The sequence below is a fragment of the Pelmatolapia mariae genome, linkage group LG6 (assembly GCF_036321145.2).
Source record: "Pelmatolapia mariae isolate MD_Pm_ZW linkage group LG6, Pm_UMD_F_2, whole genome shotgun sequence".
Taxonomy (NCBI): Eukaryota; Metazoa; Chordata; class Actinopteri; order Cichliformes; family Cichlidae; genus Pelmatolapia; species Pelmatolapia mariae.
This window is the reverse complement of record NC_086232.1, coordinates 22,086,349-22,107,957: the sequence shown is the minus strand read 5'-3', so window position 1 is coordinate 22,107,957 and position 21,609 is coordinate 22,086,349. Positions and strand designations below refer to the sequence as shown.

The 21,609-nt window shown below is 39.0% G+C and overlaps 2 protein-coding genes across 2 annotated transcripts; both read right to left on the bottom strand.

The window, feature by feature from the left end:
* Positions 1 to 3,810: 3,810 nt before the first annotated feature.
* Positions 3,811 to 6,276, bottom strand: odam (odontogenic, ameloblast associated). The gene is made up of 8 exons (XM_063477241.1): positions 6,217 to 6,276; positions 6,094 to 6,129; positions 5,959 to 6,006; positions 5,564 to 5,812; positions 5,378 to 5,434; positions 5,164 to 5,286; positions 3,998 to 4,081; positions 3,811 to 3,855 (listed from the first exon to the last, which is right to left on the bottom strand). Exons 1-8 carry the CDS (start codon positions 6,274 to 6,276, stop codon positions 3,820 to 3,822), a joined length of 693 nt encoding a protein of 230 aa, XP_063333311.1. The 3' UTR covers positions 3,811 to 3,819.
* Positions 6,277 to 12,561: 6,285 nt separating this feature from the next.
* sparcl1 (SPARC-like 1) lies at positions 12,562 to 19,271 on the bottom strand. The gene is made up of 11 exons (XM_063475284.1): positions 19,249 to 19,271; positions 18,141 to 18,196; positions 17,940 to 18,005; positions 16,800 to 17,837; positions 15,701 to 15,809; positions 14,887 to 15,008; positions 14,285 to 14,405; positions 14,046 to 14,182; positions 13,810 to 13,958; positions 12,917 to 13,065; positions 12,562 to 12,657 (listed from the first exon to the last, which is right to left on the bottom strand). The coding sequence occupies exons 2-11, from the start codon at positions 18,192 to 18,194 to the stop codon at positions 12,629 to 12,631; spliced, it is 1,974 nt and encodes a 657-aa protein (XP_063331354.1). The 5' UTR covers positions 18,195 to 18,196; positions 19,249 to 19,271; the 3' UTR covers positions 12,562 to 12,628.
* Between the last annotated feature and the right edge of the window lie 2,338 nt (positions 19,272 to 21,609).

Here is a 21,609-nt window from a genome sequence, read left to right as displayed (position 1 = left end):
AGAAACAAGTCCACGAAAATGAAGATAGCGTGCTGCCGTAGTCCAAAGCAAAACTTGTGTGGAGCTGTACAGACGTTGTCTGCGGTGGAGCCTGATGCAGTGCGCTGATTGGCCCGTTTGAAATCAGGCGCCTTGATGTGAAACGGTGCTCTAAACTTCAGGGGAAAACGCCTAGTTTTGGGAGGAGGTGCTTTTAAAATCTTTTTTCTTCATATGATAATTAACTATGAATAAATAGAACAGACAACAGATTATTATTTTAACACTTTTGGGATTATATGAATTCACTCAATAATATAGTATGTCTATCATTAGCTGTAGGTCTCTCAAGTTGTTGTTGGCTTTTACATTTTAAGCTCATGGTTTATTGAGTTCAACAGAATGTAGATTTAACAGCTACATCCCATATTCTTTACAAAAACTACATCCAAAAATTGCCCTAATACATTTCTAGTATAAAGATCTTGGGACATTTACCTGTTATATTACAATTTGAGGAAGAATATGCTGTATTAAATGTGCTATGAATCAAGAATGGATTTAATGTAAAGTGCTTTGGGCTTCTTGAAAACCGCTATCTAATCCATTATTATTATTATGCGAAATTAATGCAAAAATCACAAAATCATATTACAGCATGTATCCATTACCAGCACAACCATGCTTACATTCAGCAATTAAAACCTGTATTTTTTTCAATAAATAAATGTAAAAAAAATTGTGTTTGCCTGTTCTAAACTTAATTGGAATCTTCCGTTAAAAAAACTATGCAAGAGTGATTTACAGTAGGTTTATGTATTTTTTTTCAGAGAAAAAATGTACATATTACGGTTTTTCCACATTACTTTATTTACAGCAATTTCACATCAAATCAACAGTTTTAAACTGTTTTATACTTAACAGGTTTTTCCTGTCGTATTTTTACTGTCTTTCACTGTTAAATATACGGATTTTTTTTACAGTGTACGTGACTTCCTGGTTACAACTGTTTAACATCTCTAGTCATAAAAAAGGGTAATCTCAATCCTATAGAGCACCTTTGAGATGTGGTGGAATGGAAGATTCACATCACTGATGTGCAACCAAATTTGCAGTAATTGTGTGATGCTATCATGGCAGTGTGGACCAAATACTCTCAGGAATATTTCCAGCACTGTGTGGAATCTGCACCGTAAACATTTAAAGCAGTTGTGAAGACAAAGGTAGGTCCAATTCATTACTAGGAAGGAATACCTAATAATGTATATTGTCCTTCACTTAAATTTTTTCTAACACATATTAATGTTATATTGGGCTGTGACATTTTAATTGTTGGTGCAGTGCTGTCATAGAAATGCATTATTTAAAAAAACCTAATTTAACTTTTGGTTGTTTTTGTGGCGTCATCTTTAATGAGAGTCTTAGTAAAAATACTCATACTCCTCTATGGGGAAACTTTGCCCCTCCCCTTTCATCCGTCCTCCTGGCTTCAGAAAATAAATAAATAAATCAGCATTACCAGGATAAACTGATCCTGGTTCATCCAGTTTATTGTGCATATTTTCTAGGACATACAGAGAACAGGCACCAGGAACCCTAAATCCAGTGTAAGGTCTTCACAGCTACCTGTTTAATATTTTTGATAGTCTTATTAAGAGAAGTAGAAAATACTTCTAGTGTCTGATTCATCAACAGTATGGTGAAAAAAGACCTCACATAGCCCACAGAAAGGCTACATCTGTCAATCTGTAGAACCAGCAACGAATACAGGAAGTCTGGATCGGCTCTTTGTTGAAAAAGTCCAGTCGCTGATAATATGAGTATTACCCAGTAGGCAGTGCAGAGCTTGGATGAGGACGATGGGTGAGGGGACTCATCCAGTTCTAACTGCCTCTATCCTCTGGATGTCTACCCTGCCTTTTGTACTTTAACACAACTTATTAGTAATTCCATCACATATGAATGTTCAGTCACATATGAATTCATTTCCCTTGATGTTTCATTCATTTTATAGCATTTTACTTCAATTGTCTCAATCTCACATGAACATCCATTTATAACATGATACCTTTTTAACTAATTTAAAAGAGTACTTTTCCTCACTTTTTCTCTTCAAACCTCTGTGTTTATTAATCACAATATATTAGCTGTAGCTGTATGTCTTAGTGAGGCTTTAGTCTAGTTAATGTTATCACCATGCTTCCTTGTTTAGTTGTAATTTCCGGTTTCCTGTGTAAGTCTGTCTTGTCTTCAATGCATGACTTTTAGTTATGCCCATGCCTCGTCTTCCTTATGCGTTCCCACGTTCCTCTCCTTATGTTCCGTTCCTTTCCATCTCCCCAGTCTGTCATGTGTTTCATGTCTGTGTTTTTTTCATGTCCTATTGTCAAGCTCATGTTGTCACAGTCTTCATCTCATTATGTTTCTTGTTTTATTTTAAGCAGTCTCATGTTTCCATGTTCAGTGTATTTAGTTTTGCTTCCCCTGTGGTGTCATGTTCATTTGTGTCAGCTGTGTTCCCCAGGTGTTCTACTTTCCTCATTACCTTTCTGTGTATATAGGTCCTCTGTCTCCCTTTGTTCAGTGTTGTGTTATTTGTTTATCTCGTCTCATTGCTATAGATTTTTATGTCACTTCAGGTCTCAGGTTTTTCATGCTCCTGTTATGGTTTCTTCACGTCTTTGTTTTTGCATGCTCCTGTTCAGGTTTATGTTCATGTTCATGTCTAGTTCTAACTGTTCCCATTTTAGGCTATCATTTATTCTTTGCCTCTGTTTGTCTTTGCCTTTGTTTTTGTTTTTTTTCTCTACCAGCCTAAATAAACAGCTTGTTTTTTGTTGCACTTCAGTTTTGCCTCCCGTGCGTTCTGCTTTTGGATCCACACCAAAACACACCAGCTACTCAGCTGGGACAATAGCTTATTTTATTAAATTATACATGTCAAAATCAGACATTCTCTGAATGTTTCCTTAGTCATTTTGACCGAACACTAATAGCCTCAGACAAGATCTGGGCTGTGTGCCATGTTTGCATTCCCCACTGGTTCAAACAATCCCAGCCCAGAAACACACACACAGAAAAAAACACAGTAAAAGGCCAGGAAGTCAGGTGTTAGAAACATTTCACTACTCAAACTGCATTTCTCATTAATCACATTAATCAGACTTACATTTTTATATATTTGATCAAGAATATAGACCTTTTACTTTTTGCAAAAGCACATAAACTCTGTGATCGCACTCTTTAGTCATTTTGTACCTAAAAGGCTAGTTGATAAGTCTTTTTAAGTCCTTTCTCAGATGTAATGAGAGGTAAACCACAGCACTTCACTGTCTTGCGATCCCACCTTTCTCGACACCCCATAATGGTCCTAGTTGGATAAGCCATGGTGAAAATGGATAGATGGCATTTCACTGAATTAGAAATGACCAGTTCTCTTGTTCTCATGCTGCCATTCACCAAGGCTTTCTGTCACCATGTGCATCTTACCAAACAATTTTGCTATCTTAGACCTTAGAGCAGAACCTGAGTCAGAATTTACTGACTAATATTAACTATGTTGCTTGTTTAGCATTTTCCTCACAAAAAAGTTTGATTGTTAACCTTTTTAAAATCTTTGTTTTTTGTGATATATTCATAAAATTATTCCTGCAATTCAAGCTTTTATTTCTGTGTACAACAATGAACTTTCTGACACAAATTTATCTGACAAACGTTTTTATTTAACATGGTATGAAAGCACTGGAAAAAAAAACAGTAGAATTTCTGCAAGTTTCAGTCAGGCTGTGGCCAAATACAGAGTATCTCATTTGTTGCCTAATGATCTTACGGCTGTGACATCTAAGGCTCAAACAGGAATGGGAAGTTAACCTGGCCCTAGAGAAATTAGAAAAAGGTATATTACTGAAAATCAAATTTCCCAAATGACATCAATGAAGGACTCTATGAATATGCAACATGCATTAATTCCTGTGCATGTGAAGCCTTTAAAGGGTCTGTACTTGTATAAAAATCATACCTCATCAACCCCAGGGCCAGATGCATCACCACGAGGATCCGGAGGAACTGTGGCAGACTCTTTCTTTGACCCCAGTGGCCATGTCTGTCACAGAGCAAAGTACAAACATGAAGCAGTTAAACAAAATGTTATCTTTTTTTTTCTTTTTTTTTTTTAAATTCTAATGTCTAATTTAGGTGAAATAAATAGCAGAGAACACTCACATTTTCTGTCTGTGGCTTTGGCTTGGAAGCCTGCTGAAATTAGATGATAAGCATAAACATTAGATTACAAGCTTCAAAAGTCATAGCAGAACATACCATAAACAGTAATTAAGTAGCAGCATTATTTTTTTTAAATACCCATTAAACTGTCCATGAATTATATGCATCATTTGCATAAAAGTAGCAGGAAATGAGCTCTGCCATGAAACAAAATAAACTTACATAAGTTGCACTGATAAATAATTACATGTGTGACCCAGCACTGAAGTGCTGATGTGCCACTGCGCTGGCATGAATTCAGCAGTTATCTGCTAAGACAGACTGACAGTGTGGTCAGTATGCCAGACAGCAGTCATTGAATAACAGCTAATGTACCCACACAGTCATGATTCATCTGCAGCTATGTTATTACAAGCCTTGCCTTTGACTCATCATTGTCTGTACGTCTTAAACTTCAAAGTAGTACAGATGCTTGGAGCAGCATTTTTCATCATTTTGGTTTGTTTTACTAGTGGCTGTTTTTGCTGAATACATTTGCGCAAAGTCAGTAGAGTGAGAAGGTGTGTTTGGTCTTATATCAGGTAAAAATGTTGGTCCAGTTTTTCCTAAGATGCTTATAGTAAGAGTAGAAACATTAGAATGATTTAAGTACAAGTACACACTGCAATAGTTGTACACCCTTAATATCTGCATGTCCTTTTCCAGAGAAAACAATTTTATGTTTTATATAGATAGATAGATGTAGATATTGTATTATTTAATACTGTTGGTACTTTAACCTTTTCGCTACTGTCCTTACTGCCTTGGAGCAACTGTGACCACATAACTTCTCCTGGTTTTAATAAAATATTATTCCTCAAAATGTAATTTTTCTTAAAAATGGGATTCCTTCAGTTTGTTTTTGATCATTTTACAAAGAGCATGTGCCTTTCTGTACTCCAGCTTGTATTTATCATGTCTGACCTGCAGAGGGAGCTGTGGTCTCTGTGTCGTTCTTTCCAGGTTCTGCTGGCCGTTGTTGGGCTGCAGCCCTGCATTATTCCTCTGCTGGGGATAGCCATAAGCTGGTACAAAGTAAGGGAAACCCTGTGGACGACAGAAACAATTTAAATCTCCACTGAGCATGTAAATAAATGTATTAACTCTTGCAAAGAGGGCAGGATGTTTGATTTCATACCTGAGGCCTATGAAACTGAGGAAATCTGTAAGATGGATACTGAAACTGTGGAAACATCTGAAAATAAAAGTTTAAAAGGAATGGTTAATTCCTAATTTTTAGACTGAAAATAAATTTCAGCACATCCAATCACATCACAAATCAATGATAAAAACAGAAATGTGTTTTTAGCCTGCCATATTCTACCTGCATAGGGTTTTGTGCCTGCTGAGGAATGTTAGGATTGTTGGGGTCCGGTTGAGGTCCAAGCTGCTCTTGTTGACCATTGGGGAAAAGCATGGGTGTAAACTGGTTGCCCTGGTTGGGGACCAGTAGTTGGGGTCCCTGTGGACCAAAAGGGCCTGCTACTTGAGGGTTTAAGTTCACCACCTGTGGGGTAAGCAGCACCTCAGGCTGCTGCTGCTGCAGCACAAACTGGGGCAATATTGAAGAGCCCTGCAGAAAGAGTGTCTGCTCATGTCAATGTCAATGGGTTTTTTTAAAAATGCAGATATTTTAACATTTTACTGAAGAAGGCACAGAGTTATTCAAGGCAACAAAGAGCTGCATGGTAATTGGCATCTCATAAGCATGATGCATACCTGCGCTTGTCCCATAGCTGCAAGAGCTAATGCATTCAGTCTCAGGATCTGAATATACAAGAAGAGCAGAATTATTATGACTAATGTTGTTTCTTTAGCTGCCCAGCACATAGAAAGGCTTTAGAAGCTCATTACCTCATTGCTATTGCTCGCAATAATTCCAATCTGGACCTATTGTCAAAGAAACAGTTGTCAAAACATTAAATGTGATGTTTAACACAGCACTTTATGTAGATACACTATAAAGCTATAACTTACTGGCAGAGCAAAGCTTGTCCTAAACAGACAAATCAGCAGTAGAGCAGTGTGCAGCTTCATGATGTCCTGCAGTGTGTACAGACAAACTCAGTGAAAGCACAGAAGTTTGCTGAGCATCATACAACCACATACATTTCACAAAGAATATGTCCACAGAAGCAATGAGTACCAAAAGCTCATGTTACCTTTTCTCTGGTTCTGTGTCCTCTTTCTGTGTCTGCCTCCCGACCTTCTCTGCATCACGTTTAAATTCCTCCCACCTGAGCTGATATAGTCCACCACCGACCCATCCAAACAATATGCGGTCAGTGTGACAGACATTTCTCATGGCAACAGACTCAGACACTTACAACACAGAGCAGGTAAGTGTGTAATTAGGTGTAAGTCATGTCTCTAAATACCATGACACATTCTGTTTCAAGTTGTTAAAAAGAGTCCAAATAATCTCAGTTTAAAACTTTATGCAAATACAGAAATTACAAAATCACCAGAGCTGCATGTTGAGGTCATCGCTGTAGCGTCCAGGTGTACTGTGTACATTCTGCACTTTGGTGCATGTGGAGATGTGGAGCTTGTGTAAAGTGTAACACTGCATAATTATTATAATTCCAAAAGGAACTTTTGCATGTCATGAGAAAAAGAAAAGAAAAGCAGAAAGTTTGAGCATATATTCAAACATTTGTCACATCCCACTCAGTCTGATGTTGGCATCTAATTGGTGAATCATTTGTACTAATGGTTGAGTGTACTCAGTGTTATGTTCACCATGTTTCGCTTACACCAGCCATTATACCAGCCTATTTTTTTATACATTGTGCTCACTAATATTTTATTACAGTTAAAGAAGTCTTCAAATTTTCCTGGTGCAATCTCACATGTTAAAGTGTTCTTGGGAAAGATTCACAACCCCAAATTTCCCCTCATGGACCCATTTCTGTGTGTGCACAGAATAAAAGTGGGTGTGAATATCACTTGTTTTGTAAAGAATTATATTAAAGCGCGACATAATTGCAATCCAATCCATTTGCATGGTTTAAATGGCTCCGTTTTATTCATTTGGCCACACCAGTGTGACTGTGAACCAACTTGCACAATCCTGAAAGTGAAGCAGCTTGCTTGAACTGAACCATCATTAGTTTTTTGCGCACCTTTACATAATGCCAGTAACTAACGCTTTTTTATGCCGCACCAGCACATCTTGTGTTCTAAGTTCTGGGAATTTGCTGATAGTGCAGAGACATAACTGTCTCTGTATGTCTGTATATGCTGAAAGGCTGTAGGAGGAGCTGTTTGAAAGAACTTCAGAACTGCATCATGTTTGCTGTATCATGTGTGTTCACTCATTCTTCTTGACATCAGTATATCTGTATTATCTTTATCAATGGAATTAGTGGCAAGTGGGTTGGTAGTCATTTTTGTTATTTTGATCTTTGTTAAAATCTTATTTTATATTATTTTTGATAACATTTTATGGATGTCCGCTTCACTATCGAACATGAGTTGTAGTTTTATGAAACTATTATTATATATGTCCTTTAGATGGCAGCACAGATCCACTGTATGACTAATGGTCTATGGCATAAAACTCATACAAGACACATTTTATTTAGAGTATGATTAATTTTATTAGAAAGTGAACACACTGTAACAAACCACTTTAACAAGATTAATCAATTTATGAATAATCACAGGAGTTTACTTTTATTGTTATATTATTCAATATCTCTTGTAGATTCAATTCAAAGCTAATGTTACAGTAATGGTGTCAGCTTAATTATCCTTGTTGCAGGGTGCTGCTGTTGGTGATGCAGAAGGAGTGGAAGAAGGAATCTGAGGAAATAATAAGAGAAAAAATAATAATTTTTCTAGCAGAATATGGTTTTTACAAACTGTGAGTAACTTTTTTAAAAATTGTTTTTATTGTTTATTTTGCGCCATCTCACCTGAGTGTCCACAGTACTCTTCACGGTGTTTTCCGCTTTCATAATCTGGCGCTGTGGAGTCACAGAGCAACATTTATCCAGTCTAGTTTTCATTCATATTGCACAGCCTATGAGACTAAAGTTTCATTGTTTCCTACCCTGAATCTTCCAAGAGGATCAGGCTGAACTGGAAGCTGCTGTGGAGCAGCACCAGCAGGGTTCCCCTAAACAAAAACAGGAAATGTAACATTTCTGCAAACAATAACCACTGATACACTGAAGGTAAAGGTTGATTACCATCGCAGGTTGCTGAGGAGCATTCATTGGTGCCATTTGGGGTACTCCCATGAAAGGAACCTGGTACTAAAGAAGCAAGACAGATGATGCTCTTAAACCTGCAACAATTTGTGTTGTTAACACCACAACAGTAAGTGCCTCACTAACCGCATTGACTGCAGGGACAGCAGGGAAAGGGTACACATTGCCGACCTGAGCTGGAACGACAAAAGCAGGAACTCGAGGAACAAACTGTGAGAAGGAAAAATAAGTGTTACTTAGATTTACTGCAAAATATCTGTGAAAAGTCACATTGTCGCTCTAACTTAAATCCAGTGGACTGACCTGAGCAAACTGGGGCTGCCCTATAACGCCTGCTCCACCGCCAGCTACAATGGGTGGATTCAGACCACCAACCAGCATCCCGGGGTTTGCTCCATTTAAGAGTCCTCCATTTAAGAGTCCTCCATTCAACATCCCTGCATTCATAGCTGCCAGCAGCCTTGCAGTCTGCATGGAGCAGGAAAAAGACTTATCGACTGTGGCCTAATTTCCATTATTGTGCAAAGTATGCATACATCCATAGTCTGACTGTATCTTACCTTGCCTGCATTGACCTGAAATAAATTTAGATGAGATATACACATTAGTATAGATATATACACGGATGGATAGATGGATAGATAGATTGACTACTCACATAGCTGAAGGTTGCTACAAATGCTGCGAAGAGAAAAAGCTTCATTTTGCACCTTGAATCGTGTAAAAACACACAGACCTTGTACGTTTTTGCTCTGGCTTCAACTGTTATGTGCCCAGAAAGCTGACAGTAACTCTCTGTTTCAAAGACGCCTTTTATCAGTCAAAGAGATTATTATGAGCCAATTAGAGAGGAGAACACTGCCTTATTCACATGCTATATTTGTTACCTGTGTGTCATGGGAAGTTGCAATATGGCATCTGGTTTCTCTACAATACAAGATTTAAAGAAATGTAATGCAGCAAAGTCCCTGTTTTCAAAGAAACTTCAGCCAGTTGACACACTGACATTGTTCTTGACAGAGCTGAGTGACCACAAAAAAATAACGCAGTGATTCATTGTCGCGGGAAGGGTTTCCAGAGGCTTCTGGAAGCTGACTTAAACCCAGCATGGACCTCGTTAATGTTGTGGGTTGTGGTTACAAGAGGCAAACAACTGACATCATAGTCATCAAGAGCTTTTGTAGATCACACTGTAAAAAATATGTGCATGTGTGTGTTCAGGCTTTACCCCGTTAAGCCTGAACAACAACATAATTGCCAGAAAATTCTCATTTTGTCTTAAGAGTGTTTATTGAACCTTCTTTCTATTTTGAAAGAAATAAAATATCAATTTGCATGTATGAGTTTTAATTTTTTTTATCATTTTTTGCTGCGTCCAGCATTTTTGTGCAATTTGTTGGTCACAGTTGATGAATTTTAAACAAAAAGAAGTACAAATTCGGTTTTGGGATTGTTTTTTTAAATCACACTGATGATGTAGAGGTATCAGAACCACATGTATCTAAAACAATACGTTATAGTGTTAAATTTAATCGAACATTTCACCTTTACTGTGTCAAGCTGCATGCAGACTGTTTATGAGAAGATGTTTGTGACTTCATGAAAACACCCGGGCATAAATGGCATCTTGTGATTTGATTCATGTCTAGAGGTATAAATGGCATGTTGCCTGCTGCTGTTTTATAATTAAAAGTTAAAATAAGTGCCTCAGACATGGCTGGGTGCCTTACTGTAATTTGTGATGACTTTATAACAGTGACAAACTTTTTATTTGCCCACCCACACGCCACACTCTCAACCAATGTACACACTCACTCACAGTGGCCCTCGGGAAATCAGTTAATCAGTAATAAAATTCTGAAATTTAACAAGAAAATGAAAACAGAAAGCCTATAGCTTGTTTCATGAGCACATGTTCAGAGCCATTACATACATTACTGTTTGGTTGGATGGTTACTTTGTCATATACCGAAGCAGTCTGGGAATGTTTTTCCTTCTGCTGACTCTGCAGCTGACAGCAGACCAGGTAAACACCCTCTGTGGAAGTTTGGTCTGGAGCTAATTACACACTGTCATGCAGTTACAATTAAGAAACTATTTTTTTCTGTTTTCAGTTTTAAAGGACAAAAGGTTCTCTCTAATGCAAATGCAGTTGTTCATCTGATTTATATTATTTTACTGTTTTATGTCACAGGTACTGTTTTTTTCCCAAAAGAAAACAAGCTGTACCAGGAATTTCATGCTGATGTGACGGATTTATGGTTTTCAAATGTTCAAGTGAGACCATCTGGAAGTAGCTTGAAGCCGTGTATTGTAAACAGAAGGCTGTGTGTATTTTTATCAGCCTCTTATATGAAAATAACAGCCATCAGATGGAGGCACACCCATGACCCTGCTGAATTTATTCAGTGTTTTGTTCAAGACAGATTTGACAGATTTGTTTTGTGCAATAGGAGTTCAATCATTTATTGGTCATTAGTTACAGTGATCTACAACAGTAAAATGTCAACAGGTATTAAGGAGAACCACAATCAGTGTTTAGCAATGAATCTGTGAGAAATGCTTCGTCTCATTCCACTTGCTTCTCCTCAGTATCTACCCCAGAGCATTCTTCCTCATCTTCAGCTGGCGTAGTCTTCATCACCGGAGACTGCGTCCTCCTGAGGCGAGCTGCGACTGACCGTCGAAACCTCAGCTTGCCGCTCAGCTTTGCAGCACCAACAACACCGCCCAAGGGTTGTGGGTTATTTTGCCCGACTGCTGACATCAGCTGCACTTGGCCAGGGGTCAACACGACACTCTGAGGCCCTCCGCCGACATTTCTCTGTGGCAGCACCGCAAACAGCCCACCTCCAGCTTGCTGCGTCCCTGGCCCTTGCAGATTCATGGTGGCTCCTCCTGCCTGGCCCATGAGAAAAGCTCCACCTTGTGGGAGAACTGCAACTGGAATTAGTTGTTGCGGTGGAGCCTGACCTACAGGGTTCCCAAGTGGCTGGATAAACAAAGTATTACCAACTTGGACTACTTGTGCCACAAAGGGCTGACCAGTCAGTGGAACCCCATTTTGAGCACCAGCGTTTGCACCGTTGGCAGCTCCTGGTCCTCCATTGTTGTTCACTCCCCTATTGGCAAGTGCCTCAGCACTCCCTGAAGACACACCACTCTCCACCACGAGGGCCAGGCTCTGAAAGATAACCCACAGCATGCAGTACATGTTTTAGCTCAGTGCAAGCAGCAGATGATCAGCAGGTGAAGCGCCGCTTCTTTCTTTACTTATATAGAAGGCGTCAGACTCGGCGATCACCAGAAAAGGTCCAATCAGAGTGCTTTATCTCATAAAAACGAGATGCCGTAATCATCATGACCAAGCAGCAGGTTATTTTTTGCTTTGTCGCCTTACAGCAGGCCATTATTTAGGATCAAGCGGCAAACCAAAATCAACTACCAGTGACTTGCATTCTTAAAAACCATTGTTGAAGAGCTATTCATCTCATGAAGTAACACAAACACACGCAAAAAAGAAAAGGAATGAAGAAAAGATATCAGAACATGAAATGATATTTACCAGGGTCTTTTTGTAGGAGACTTTATTTCAGCACAAACATCAATAAGCAACAGAGTTTACTGAAATATTCTGAAATTGTGAATTTCTTTGCTGTCTATTGCCTTTAGTTAGCAGTGTAAGGAAACATAATATATGAGGACAAACATGTACACATTTGCTACTAAGTTAGCCAATACAGGTGCTATTTTACATTTGCTAGTATCAAACAGGAATCTGCAATTGTCTGCTACTAATTGTGGTACTACCTGGCACTGTATACTGCACAATGTTTTTTCTACCATCAAGCTGCAATAACGTTGCCCCAGTTTGGAATGCATTGTAGTAAAGATTTTGAACGCAGCCAGCAAAAAAATAACTACTTCTTTCTTCTAATAGACGGTTCTAGCAGCTCAGTCTAAATTACAGATCAGTGAGTTAAATGTCCATGCTTAGCCTTACACAAAGCTTTGTTTATAGCGGGAGGTAACATGGGTTTGTTTCATCTGTACTTGTCAGAGCGTGTACTGTATCATTTTGAATAGACAAAACTTCAACAGCCAGATGTTCAAGCTACAACACTGGAGCAGCTTTTGCAAGCTTATGTAGTAGATGAGGAACAAAGCGAAGCTCAGAAAAGCAGGTTGGCATCCATGTCCTCTGCAGAGAGACAAGTTACAAAGAGTTAGAGTTTGCATTTAAATTATCAACTAACAGTACCAGAAAACATCAAATTCTGAACATATTTTAGAGCAACATGCTGGGTTTTCATCTTAAATCTTGGAAGATGTATTCAGATTGGAGCATCACATTTCTGAAACCTCTACTATCTATGCAATTATATAGGCCTTGACCATGAACGTACTACATCATTTATGGGAAGGTTTCTCACAATTATAAGAAACGATGAACCTCTCACCATTCCTGATATCAAAACAGGTGATCCACTCCTTAAATGATACCAGTTTGTCTTTGTCAGCATCGCACTCCTGAAAGAAGCGAGAGGTGCAGTGCTCCATTGGCACCAGGGGGACCCTGAGAGGGGCCAGCTCTGAGTGGGACAAAACCCTGTGGAGGAAAAAAAAACTGTTTTTGATCACTGTGAGCAAACAGAGTGCGCATGATGACTAAGTGTTTTCCTGACATACTAGTTATTGCTATTGTTGTTACAGGTCATTGAAGCCTTTAGACCAAAAATCGTTTGTGGGTCCTTGTTCTGGACTGAAAACTAAAGGACACCACTACATTTGAGATCTGTGCATGAAACTTTTAAAGAGCAGCTCACAACATATTTTTATAAGCTTGCTTTTAACTAGTAGATATTATTAATGTGTTTTAATAGATGTGTTTCTGTTTGTTGATTGTTATTGTGAAGCACTTTGCTATTCTAGACAGGTGCTATATGAATACTTTTGATTTACTTTTGCTTACTTGTTACAGTTATTTTTGCCTATTCAATTATTATTTATAATATACTTTTGTCAACAGCGTCTCCATAGCATAGTGGTTTACACATTCACCTGACATGTGCAAGGTCTCTGGTTAGAGACCAGGAAGAGGCGCAAATGCCCTTTGGTGTTGAAACAGGAGGGTATCTGGTGGAAAAAGCTGACAAATCAAGTGGAGCTATCTGCTGTGGGGACCCCGTGTGAAAAGGGAGCAGCCAAAAGAAGCGTCTTCTTATAACTGTGTGATTAAGGATGTGTTTTTTACAGCCTGTCGGTCATCTATGACATAACCAATAACTCCCCTATCTAGCTAGGTTTTTTTTAAAGAAGATACCATATGCAAAAACAGTGTATAAAAATGTACCTATCAGATGGGTGCTGGTCCAGCTGAGCAAACTGCCAGTGTACTGGGTAGATGTACATGTTGTAGTTCTTCTCAAAATCCTGTGCGAGAAGCTCAACAGAGTGATCGCCTGCATGAAGGCGCCTCTCACTCTCAAAGATTTTCTTCACCTGAAGAATACAGGAGACCACACTTTAACTGGTTTCAGTCACTTAAACATAGTATGTGTAAAGAGCTGTTGGAGTAGTAAGCCTTACTCTGAAACGCTGTTTAGGAGTGAGGAAGCCAGGAGTTATGGAGTCATGTTCGTAGAGCTGGAGCAGCACGTTTTTGAGCCAATCTCTCATTCGTAGAGGAAACTGCACCAGCTCAGTGTCCACACATGGAGGTATCACTGAGGCAGAGAGGACAGAAAAAAAGCACCAGATGTTTTAATTAATTCTTTCTTCACCATACTAAATTATACAGTTTGTACAGTGTTTAAATACAGTCTCACATTTGCATGGCCCAGTGTAGTCTAGGTGAAGTCTGTGTCCTTTCTTAGTGCCCTCTAAGTTGCATTTAGTAGCAAAGAGTTCACATGATGTGTCATACGTTTTGTTGTCTGTCCCACAAACCTAAACAAAAACAAAAGTGTTTAAATAAATGAAGAGAGAAGATCAACTTTTAGCCAATGTCCTCGAAGAGTTTATGCAGGCAGGACTTGTGAGGACATGAAGACACAATACAAAGATAAAATTCCAAATTTGTGGTTTACAGCTCACCTTCAGCCTACTATCAGACCCTTGACCTTCTCACAACAAGCAATCTGGGTCAAATAATATGAAAAGAAAACCTGCTGGCTCACCATAACAGGCAGGGTAGTTAGAGCTAATATTAAAACAAAAGTGTTCTCTGCTTTGTCTTTCAATTAAGTAAAAATACCCACAATGACATCTGTACTTTTTCCTTTTTCTCCTCAATAAACAATATGAAAGCTTCACAAGGCTGCTGCAGACAAGTTTGTCACAACCACAGAGCATCACATAAAACGTATGAGTATAAATGAATAACAATCAGTAAATGTGACATTTCTTTTATAGGCATCAACATACTTACATAGTCAAACTCATTCACACTGGGAGGACACTCTGACGGTTCTTGACACACACAACCTGGCTTATTGTCCGCATCAAGTTTGCATGTTTTTCCACGTTTGCAACGGAAGTTTTCACATGGATCTGGAAGAAAACGCAAACACTGGTTGGATCTCTGACCCATAATTCACCTGATTTCTAGAAACAGAGAGATAAATGATTTATTTTCCTAGCTTGTTTTAAAGTTTTTCTTGCAATAGAACCCAGTACGCTACAATAAGCTCACATCATCCTCTACATTCCTTTAGTATAGAGTTGGTATAGCGATTAAATTCGACTTGATCTCTCTTATTCACTCTTAAGCCTGCAGAGCTGTGTTTTGGTAGTGACTGTGAAGCAGAGAGGCACTATTCATGCGGAAGTTTGAGCAAAATGATTCAGTCAGCAGATTCCCCATGTGAGACTATTCGGATGGTGTATTAGTCAGTAGATAGTGAATGCTGCTGCTGACCAGACACTCAGCAGTTCTATACTGTAAGAATAACATGTTATATGAACGACACCATTAAATTTAAAAAAAATTTAAAACTTCCTTGAATTGGAGCCTTTCACCATTCTGTATTATTTACATTTATTTCTGACTTGTGTTAAATTAGAGATGTTGTTAATTCCTTTTATCTTTATCATATAATCATGTTGTCATCTTTTGCTTACATAACTGTCAACTTACAGAAAGTATCTGGCTTTATTAATGGACCTAGAAATACCAGTAATTATGTCACAGAAGGCTAAGGAGGAAGCCTTCAACAGAAACAATCAACAGAAAAAAAAACAACCAGTAGGGGTTTCTGGGAGATGTATGCCTCCGCCAAGAGAGGGCCTGGACCTTGGGTACAGATCGGCTGCGGCTCTTATCTGCACCGGATTCACACCAACTAAAGGACCCTGGGAAAGTACAAAAAGACATGTAAAGGCAGAATCATGCATGTATAAAGTCCTTCTCCTTTTCCTCCTCCTAGTACTAATAATATTAGTAATAACGTGAAGGTAATATAGAAAGAGGAAAAATAAAGGTCAAGTTGCCCCAATGAAAACTGCAATATCAGCTTTTTTTGTAAACTTTGGGCTGATTACTGCTGCTAAATGTTGCCAATGCTGTCAATGGTTAGCCGTAAACTTGCAGAGAGCTTTAAAAGCCTTAAACTTGCAAGTGAAATCTTCTTTTTCACTTGCACTGCACTGATCTCTAGCAGGCTAATTAGCTGGGTCAGTTTCACAAATGAAAAAAAGCCCACTGACAGGGAGATATATCTCCTTTAACCACTTCAAGATATTCACAGGTGATTTGTAGATGCCGTGTGCAGAGCAGATTATGTCCTCTGTTACCTCCTTACCAAGGAATATTATTCCAGCTTAAACGCAATAGTTAATTTTAACTATCAGTTCTTAAAACATTTTCGCTGTGGGCTGATTTTAAAATGGCACCAAGACGGAACCGGTTCCACAGAAGCACTAGCACGGAGTTGGTGGAAAAGATGTACCGCGGAGTGGTGAGACTAAAAAACTGGAAAATTGTGGCCTGCAAAACCAATATAATCAGCAGAATCATTTTTTATAACTGAGGGTCACTGAGATTGGCCAGTAACTCTTTGTGTATTCATGACTAAAGGCAACAGATTATAAATTATCTTAACCTTTGTAAGTTTAAAATAATGATAAGCAGGGTGCTGGTTTAGCTCAATGGGTGACCAGGTAAACATATGCCATATAGCTGGAGAGCAGTAGGCCTGAGTGTGAGTCTAAACTTGTCTTCCTCTCTTTCTCTTTCCCTGCTTTCCTGTCTTTCTATCTTTATCCAATGATGCCTAAAAGGCCAAAATAATAATAATGATAATCTACTGTAAAGAAAGAAAATATAGGTAATATAAGCATTACCCATTTTCCTGCCCTTCTCCTCTTTGTCTTTTGGTCTGTATTGTCAGTGCTGCTGCTCTCAGACTCAGGATCCTGTCGGCCCTCTTCTTGTCCGGGTTGTGTTTCCTCCCTGTCCGGAGAGTGCTTCCTTGACCTTTGGTTTTTCTTTTGCTTCCTCGTTTTCCCCTTAGTGTGACTTCCACCCACATTCTTGCTCTTCTCTTCCTCCTTTCCAGATAGAGTGGCCCTCAATTCAAGCTCTGCATCGCCCTTTGGCTCTGGATGATCCACATTTGCTTCAGGTTCTTTCTTGGCGCTTACGTCTTGGTCTGAGGAATCTTTGTCCTGTGTCTGATCAGACACCTCCTCACTGTGTGCTGCCTCTGTGTTTTGCATTCCTTGTTCATAGTCATCAGCGATATTGGCCATTTCTTTCCCACTGGTTTCTTTCTCTCTGATGTCTGTTTTTGAAGTAGGCTTGGTGTCATCAGAGTGGGTTTTGTCGTTAGCTGATGCAGTCTGTAGAGGTTGTAGGAGGCTGCTATCAGCAGCATAGTCCAGATCAACTGGAATCACTGATGCTGTGCTGCCATCTTCCTCTAGCAGTGCTTCAGTAGGCTCTTCCTTCCTTTCTGAATGGGTCATCTTCTGCACCTTCTCCTCTATCACATCTTCCACACTGTCTTCTTTCACTTCTTCCTCATCCAGCAAATGTTTCTTTGTCTCTGAATTCTCATCCAACTTCTCCTGATCCTCAGCGACCTCAACCACCTCACTAGACTCAACCTTGGCTTTGTCAGCTTCTACTTCTTCCTCCTCCAGCTCTCTTACTTCAGCTTCATCTTCCTCTTCAGCCTCTTTCGTCAGGAGGTCTACCAGTTCTTCTTCACTCAACAGAACTGCAGTGCTTTTCTCTCGCTTTTCAGCCCTCTCTCCATCTTCCTTGTTAGCGTTGTCTTCGGAACTCAGTTCCTCGTCTTCCTGCTCCTGGCTGCTGGCCTCAAATGTGACTAGAGTGGGTAAGAGCTTTGGCTTATTGGCTTCCACTGTGATAGCATCCTGAAGCAGGAGAAAAGGAAAAATATTTATTGACTGTATAAAATGACACGATACATTTAGTATTAGAATTTAAAACTCTAGAGGAAGAAGATGTTACTGTACCTTTTCTTTGGTTGTGTGCAAACTCTTATGCAACCCATGATGCTTTCCATGAGGTTTACTTTTCACCTGAAGATAATGAGAAACATCTGTAATATTTATTGTATGGTGAACACATTATCATATTGTGTTTTTTGACATAAATTCTAGTCTTTGATCATTTTTACTCATTGATTTAAGAAGAAGAATATCTTTACTACTCACAGACAGAGCAAATGTTGCTGCCAGTAAGCAAAGGAATACTAAGCAGGCCTTCATACCTGTAAGATCAAAGTGAATCATTTAAACCTTGGATAAATTGTCTAAAAATGGATAACATGTAAGTTTTTAGATTTTGAAACCACTACAGAATTGAATATTTCAGAAAAATATTACACTAAAGGCTAAAAAGCTGTTCATAAGCTATCAATACACTCTACTCTGGCTTTTCCATTTTCACAACAAAGATGTGAACTTGGCACATCTTTCAAAGTGGAAACAACTGAATGCATCTGTATGCTGCCAGCACATTCATGACGAGCAGAGCTGTGGGCCCAGCCTCCACTATCGCCAAGGTTACAGGCCTCTGATATGCACCTCGCTCTCAAAAGTCACATTCAGAGCTAAAGTAAACACCAGAAGCTACCAGACTGGAAAAATTTGACTAAGTCCACAAACTTTTTGTGTCTCTGGAGCCCAACGACACAGATATTAATGGGTCTGTCTGGTAAAATAGCTCTCAGCACAGTTCTCAGATGTGAAAGTTATGCAGGCGAGAGGGTGTACACACCAAAGCGATAAATTAGTCTTTATACTTTGAATAATTTAAAAGTTACCAAAGACTCTACTATAACTACTCTATTACATGATTGCTCCATCTTTAATAAAAATTAATAGACATTATAAAAACATTTAGATATGATATTTCTCCAAATTATATGCACCAAATTAGTACTTCCAAATATGGAGCGTACATTAACTAGTGCCACCACTTTCTACAAAAGTAACAAAGCATCGCCATCAATAGCTCCCCTAAGTAATCAAGCCAGCAGTCGCCACATACAGCAAGCAATAGTTTAAATGCAGTAACTAGTTAGTGAACAAGATGAATGTCAAACGCACATTACTGTTTTGCTACATATAAATCGAGTTGCAAAGCACTATTACTTTTAGCTATTTTATTGGTTCTTTTATTGCTGTAATTTTAATATGTGTGTCCGAAACAGGTCTGTCTTGTAAAGGAGACATTGAGCCTCAGTACAACTACCTGTATAAATAAAGGTAAAATAAATGAGAAATGAAACTCTGTGTGTGTCGGAAATTAAGATTTTACCTGAGGCTGGCAGTCGCAAGAAAAATGAGTATCCCGCACAAACAGCAGCGTTCCTGTGCTGAACCTGTGAAGATGTCCTTTTGTATTCAAGACAGTGCACACTCTGTCCACACAAACTAAGCATTCAACACACACACACAGACACACATACAGGTTTTTTTTTCAGGGTTTAGGATGCCACTGCTAACTTTGGGAGGGCCTTTGGGAAACAGAGATAAAGAGAGAGGCGGACAAAGGGATCCCACTCCCACACTGAGCTTCTGTTGGGCGATATACTTTAAAAAAAAATAGTGTGTCTGTTTCCCAAGAAATGAAAATAAGTTTAAAAAAGAATGCTCCAGGGTTCATAACAGATTTTGACAGGTTTCATTTTTGTTACTGAAGATAATTTGCATGCATGTATAGAGGAGTTCAGGAGAGTGGGGCAACAGAGTCTACAGCCATCTGTTAAACACTACTCTTTTATGGTTTGGGCAGCATTTCAGCCAGTGGTGTTGGGGATCTTGTAAAAATTAATTTATTTACAAGCACAGAAAAGTGCTGTCAGATTTTGATCTACCATCCAGTACCATCTGGTTCATTTTTCAGCAAATGATCCCAAAAGCACTACTGCAGTAAAAGCATATCTGTATAGAAAAACATGCTGTAGAACACTGGACATATGGATTGTCCTCCCCACAACCCAGACCTCAACATTATTGAAGCAGTGTGAGCTCATCCTGACAGAGAACAGAACAAAAGGCAGCCAACATCAAATAAAGAGTTTTGAATGTTCTTCATGAAGCCTGGAGTACTATTCCCAAAGACTGCTTAAAGAAATGACAAGAAAGGTTGTCTAAGACAGTTTAGGCTCTGCTGAGGAATAAAGAAGGTCAAACCAAATATTGACTTTAAAGCTTTTTAGAATTGTACAGACTCTGTTTTTGCAATGATTTTATCATCTACTGAAAAGCAGCACCAGTACAGGGCTTGGCATGATGCTGATCCTGAGAGAAGGGCTTCATATTCATATGTGTCCTGTCAGTAATGTTTCTTTGTTTGTCAGCTGTATTCATCCTTGATGACATCAGCCAACAGAAAATCCATTATCAAACTCAAACTTCAGATTTCCATATGAGTTAGACCAGGGGTGGGCAATTCCAGGCCCCGAGGGCCGGTGTCCTGCAGGTTTTAGATCTCACCTTGGGTCAACACACCTGAATCACATGATTAGTTCATTACCAGGCCTCTGGAGAACTTCAGGACATGTTGAGCTAATTTAGCCATTTAAATCAGCTGTGTTGGTTCAAGGACACATCTAAAACCTGCAGGGACACCGGCCCTCGGGGCCTGGAGTTGCCCACTCCTGAGTTAGACAGAAAACCTCAAATCCCTGGTGAATAGACTCAATAAACCAGGGGTGGGGTCCAGGCCTTGAGGGCCGATGTCCTGCAGGTTTTAGATGTGTTCTTGATCCAACACAGCTGATTTAAACGGCTAAATGACCTCCTCAGCATGTCTTAAAGTTCTCCAGAGGCCTGGTAATAAATTAATCATTTGATTCAGGTGTCTTGACCCAGGGTGAGATCTAAAACCTGCAGGACACCGGCCCTTGAGGCCTAGAATCCCCCACCCCTGCAATAAACAAACGCGTTTGTTCAGATGTGTAGTATTTCTTCATTGACACATTTTTGTGTATTACACCACTGACAAAATAACGAATTCAATTTTATTTATATAGATGTAAATCAAATCAAATGTTTACTTTCAGTTGAATATTTCAGCAATCATTGGAGCATTCATTATGCTTTCTATTGAATGGATTTTGCACACTTTTGGGTATGCTGTGGAAACAATTGGATTATTTAACAAACAAGTGTAAGTGTAACAAAAAATGTACCCCTGATAATGGATGGATAAGCCTCGTAATGAACATAATTTCTGGTTACTGTTGTTTGTGAAAATTTGAAAAGTACTATGGGCAGGTTGTTTATGGCAGAATGAACCCAGTCCAAACCAACATGACCACATTGTTTTAGGACAGAAACAATACATAATTTTGGCCACTAGATGTCACAAAAACTAAAGTCTGTACTCTTAAAGAGGCTAAGAAACTGCAGTATAATGAGGGTAAATGATGAGAGTAGCAAGGACATGACAAAATCGCTCAAAAACTGCAGTTTTACCTTAATTAATTGATATTCAAAGAATCAACACACCAGCTTTAAACACAAGCCTCTTCATTGAAAAAATACACTGCTTTGTAACACTGTTCATCAAAGCTGGGAAGTACAAGCTTTGATTTACATTACATAATGTTGTAAATCAATCAGTCAATTCCACGAGGCATTGATGGAAAGATGCTATCTTATTTTATACAAT

Coding starts and splice junctions, on each gene's coding strand:
- odam (XM_063477241.1), bottom strand. CDS start 6,276: ATGAAGCTGCACACTGCTCTACTGCTGATTTGTCTGTTTAGGACAAGC. Junction 6,007..6,093: donor TTGCGAGCAATAGCAATGAG/GTAATGAGCTTC, acceptor TTGTATATTCAG/ATCCTGAGACTGAATGCATT. Junction 5,813..5,958: donor CAGCTATGGGACAAGCGCAG/GTATGCATCATG, acceptor CTCTTTCTGCAG/GGCTCTTCAATATTGCCCCA.
- sparcl1 (XM_063475284.1), bottom strand. CDS start 18,194: ATGAAGGCCTGCTTAGTATTCCTTTGCTTACTGGCAGCAACATTTGCT. Junction 15,810..16,799: donor GGAGAAGGGCAGGAAAATGG/GTAATGCTTATA, acceptor GTACTTTCCCAG/GGTCCTTTAGTTGGTGTGAA. Junction 13,959..14,045: donor CTCCTAAACAGCGTTTCAGA/GTAAGGCTTACT, acceptor TGTATTCTTCAG/GTGAAGAAAATCTTTGAGAG.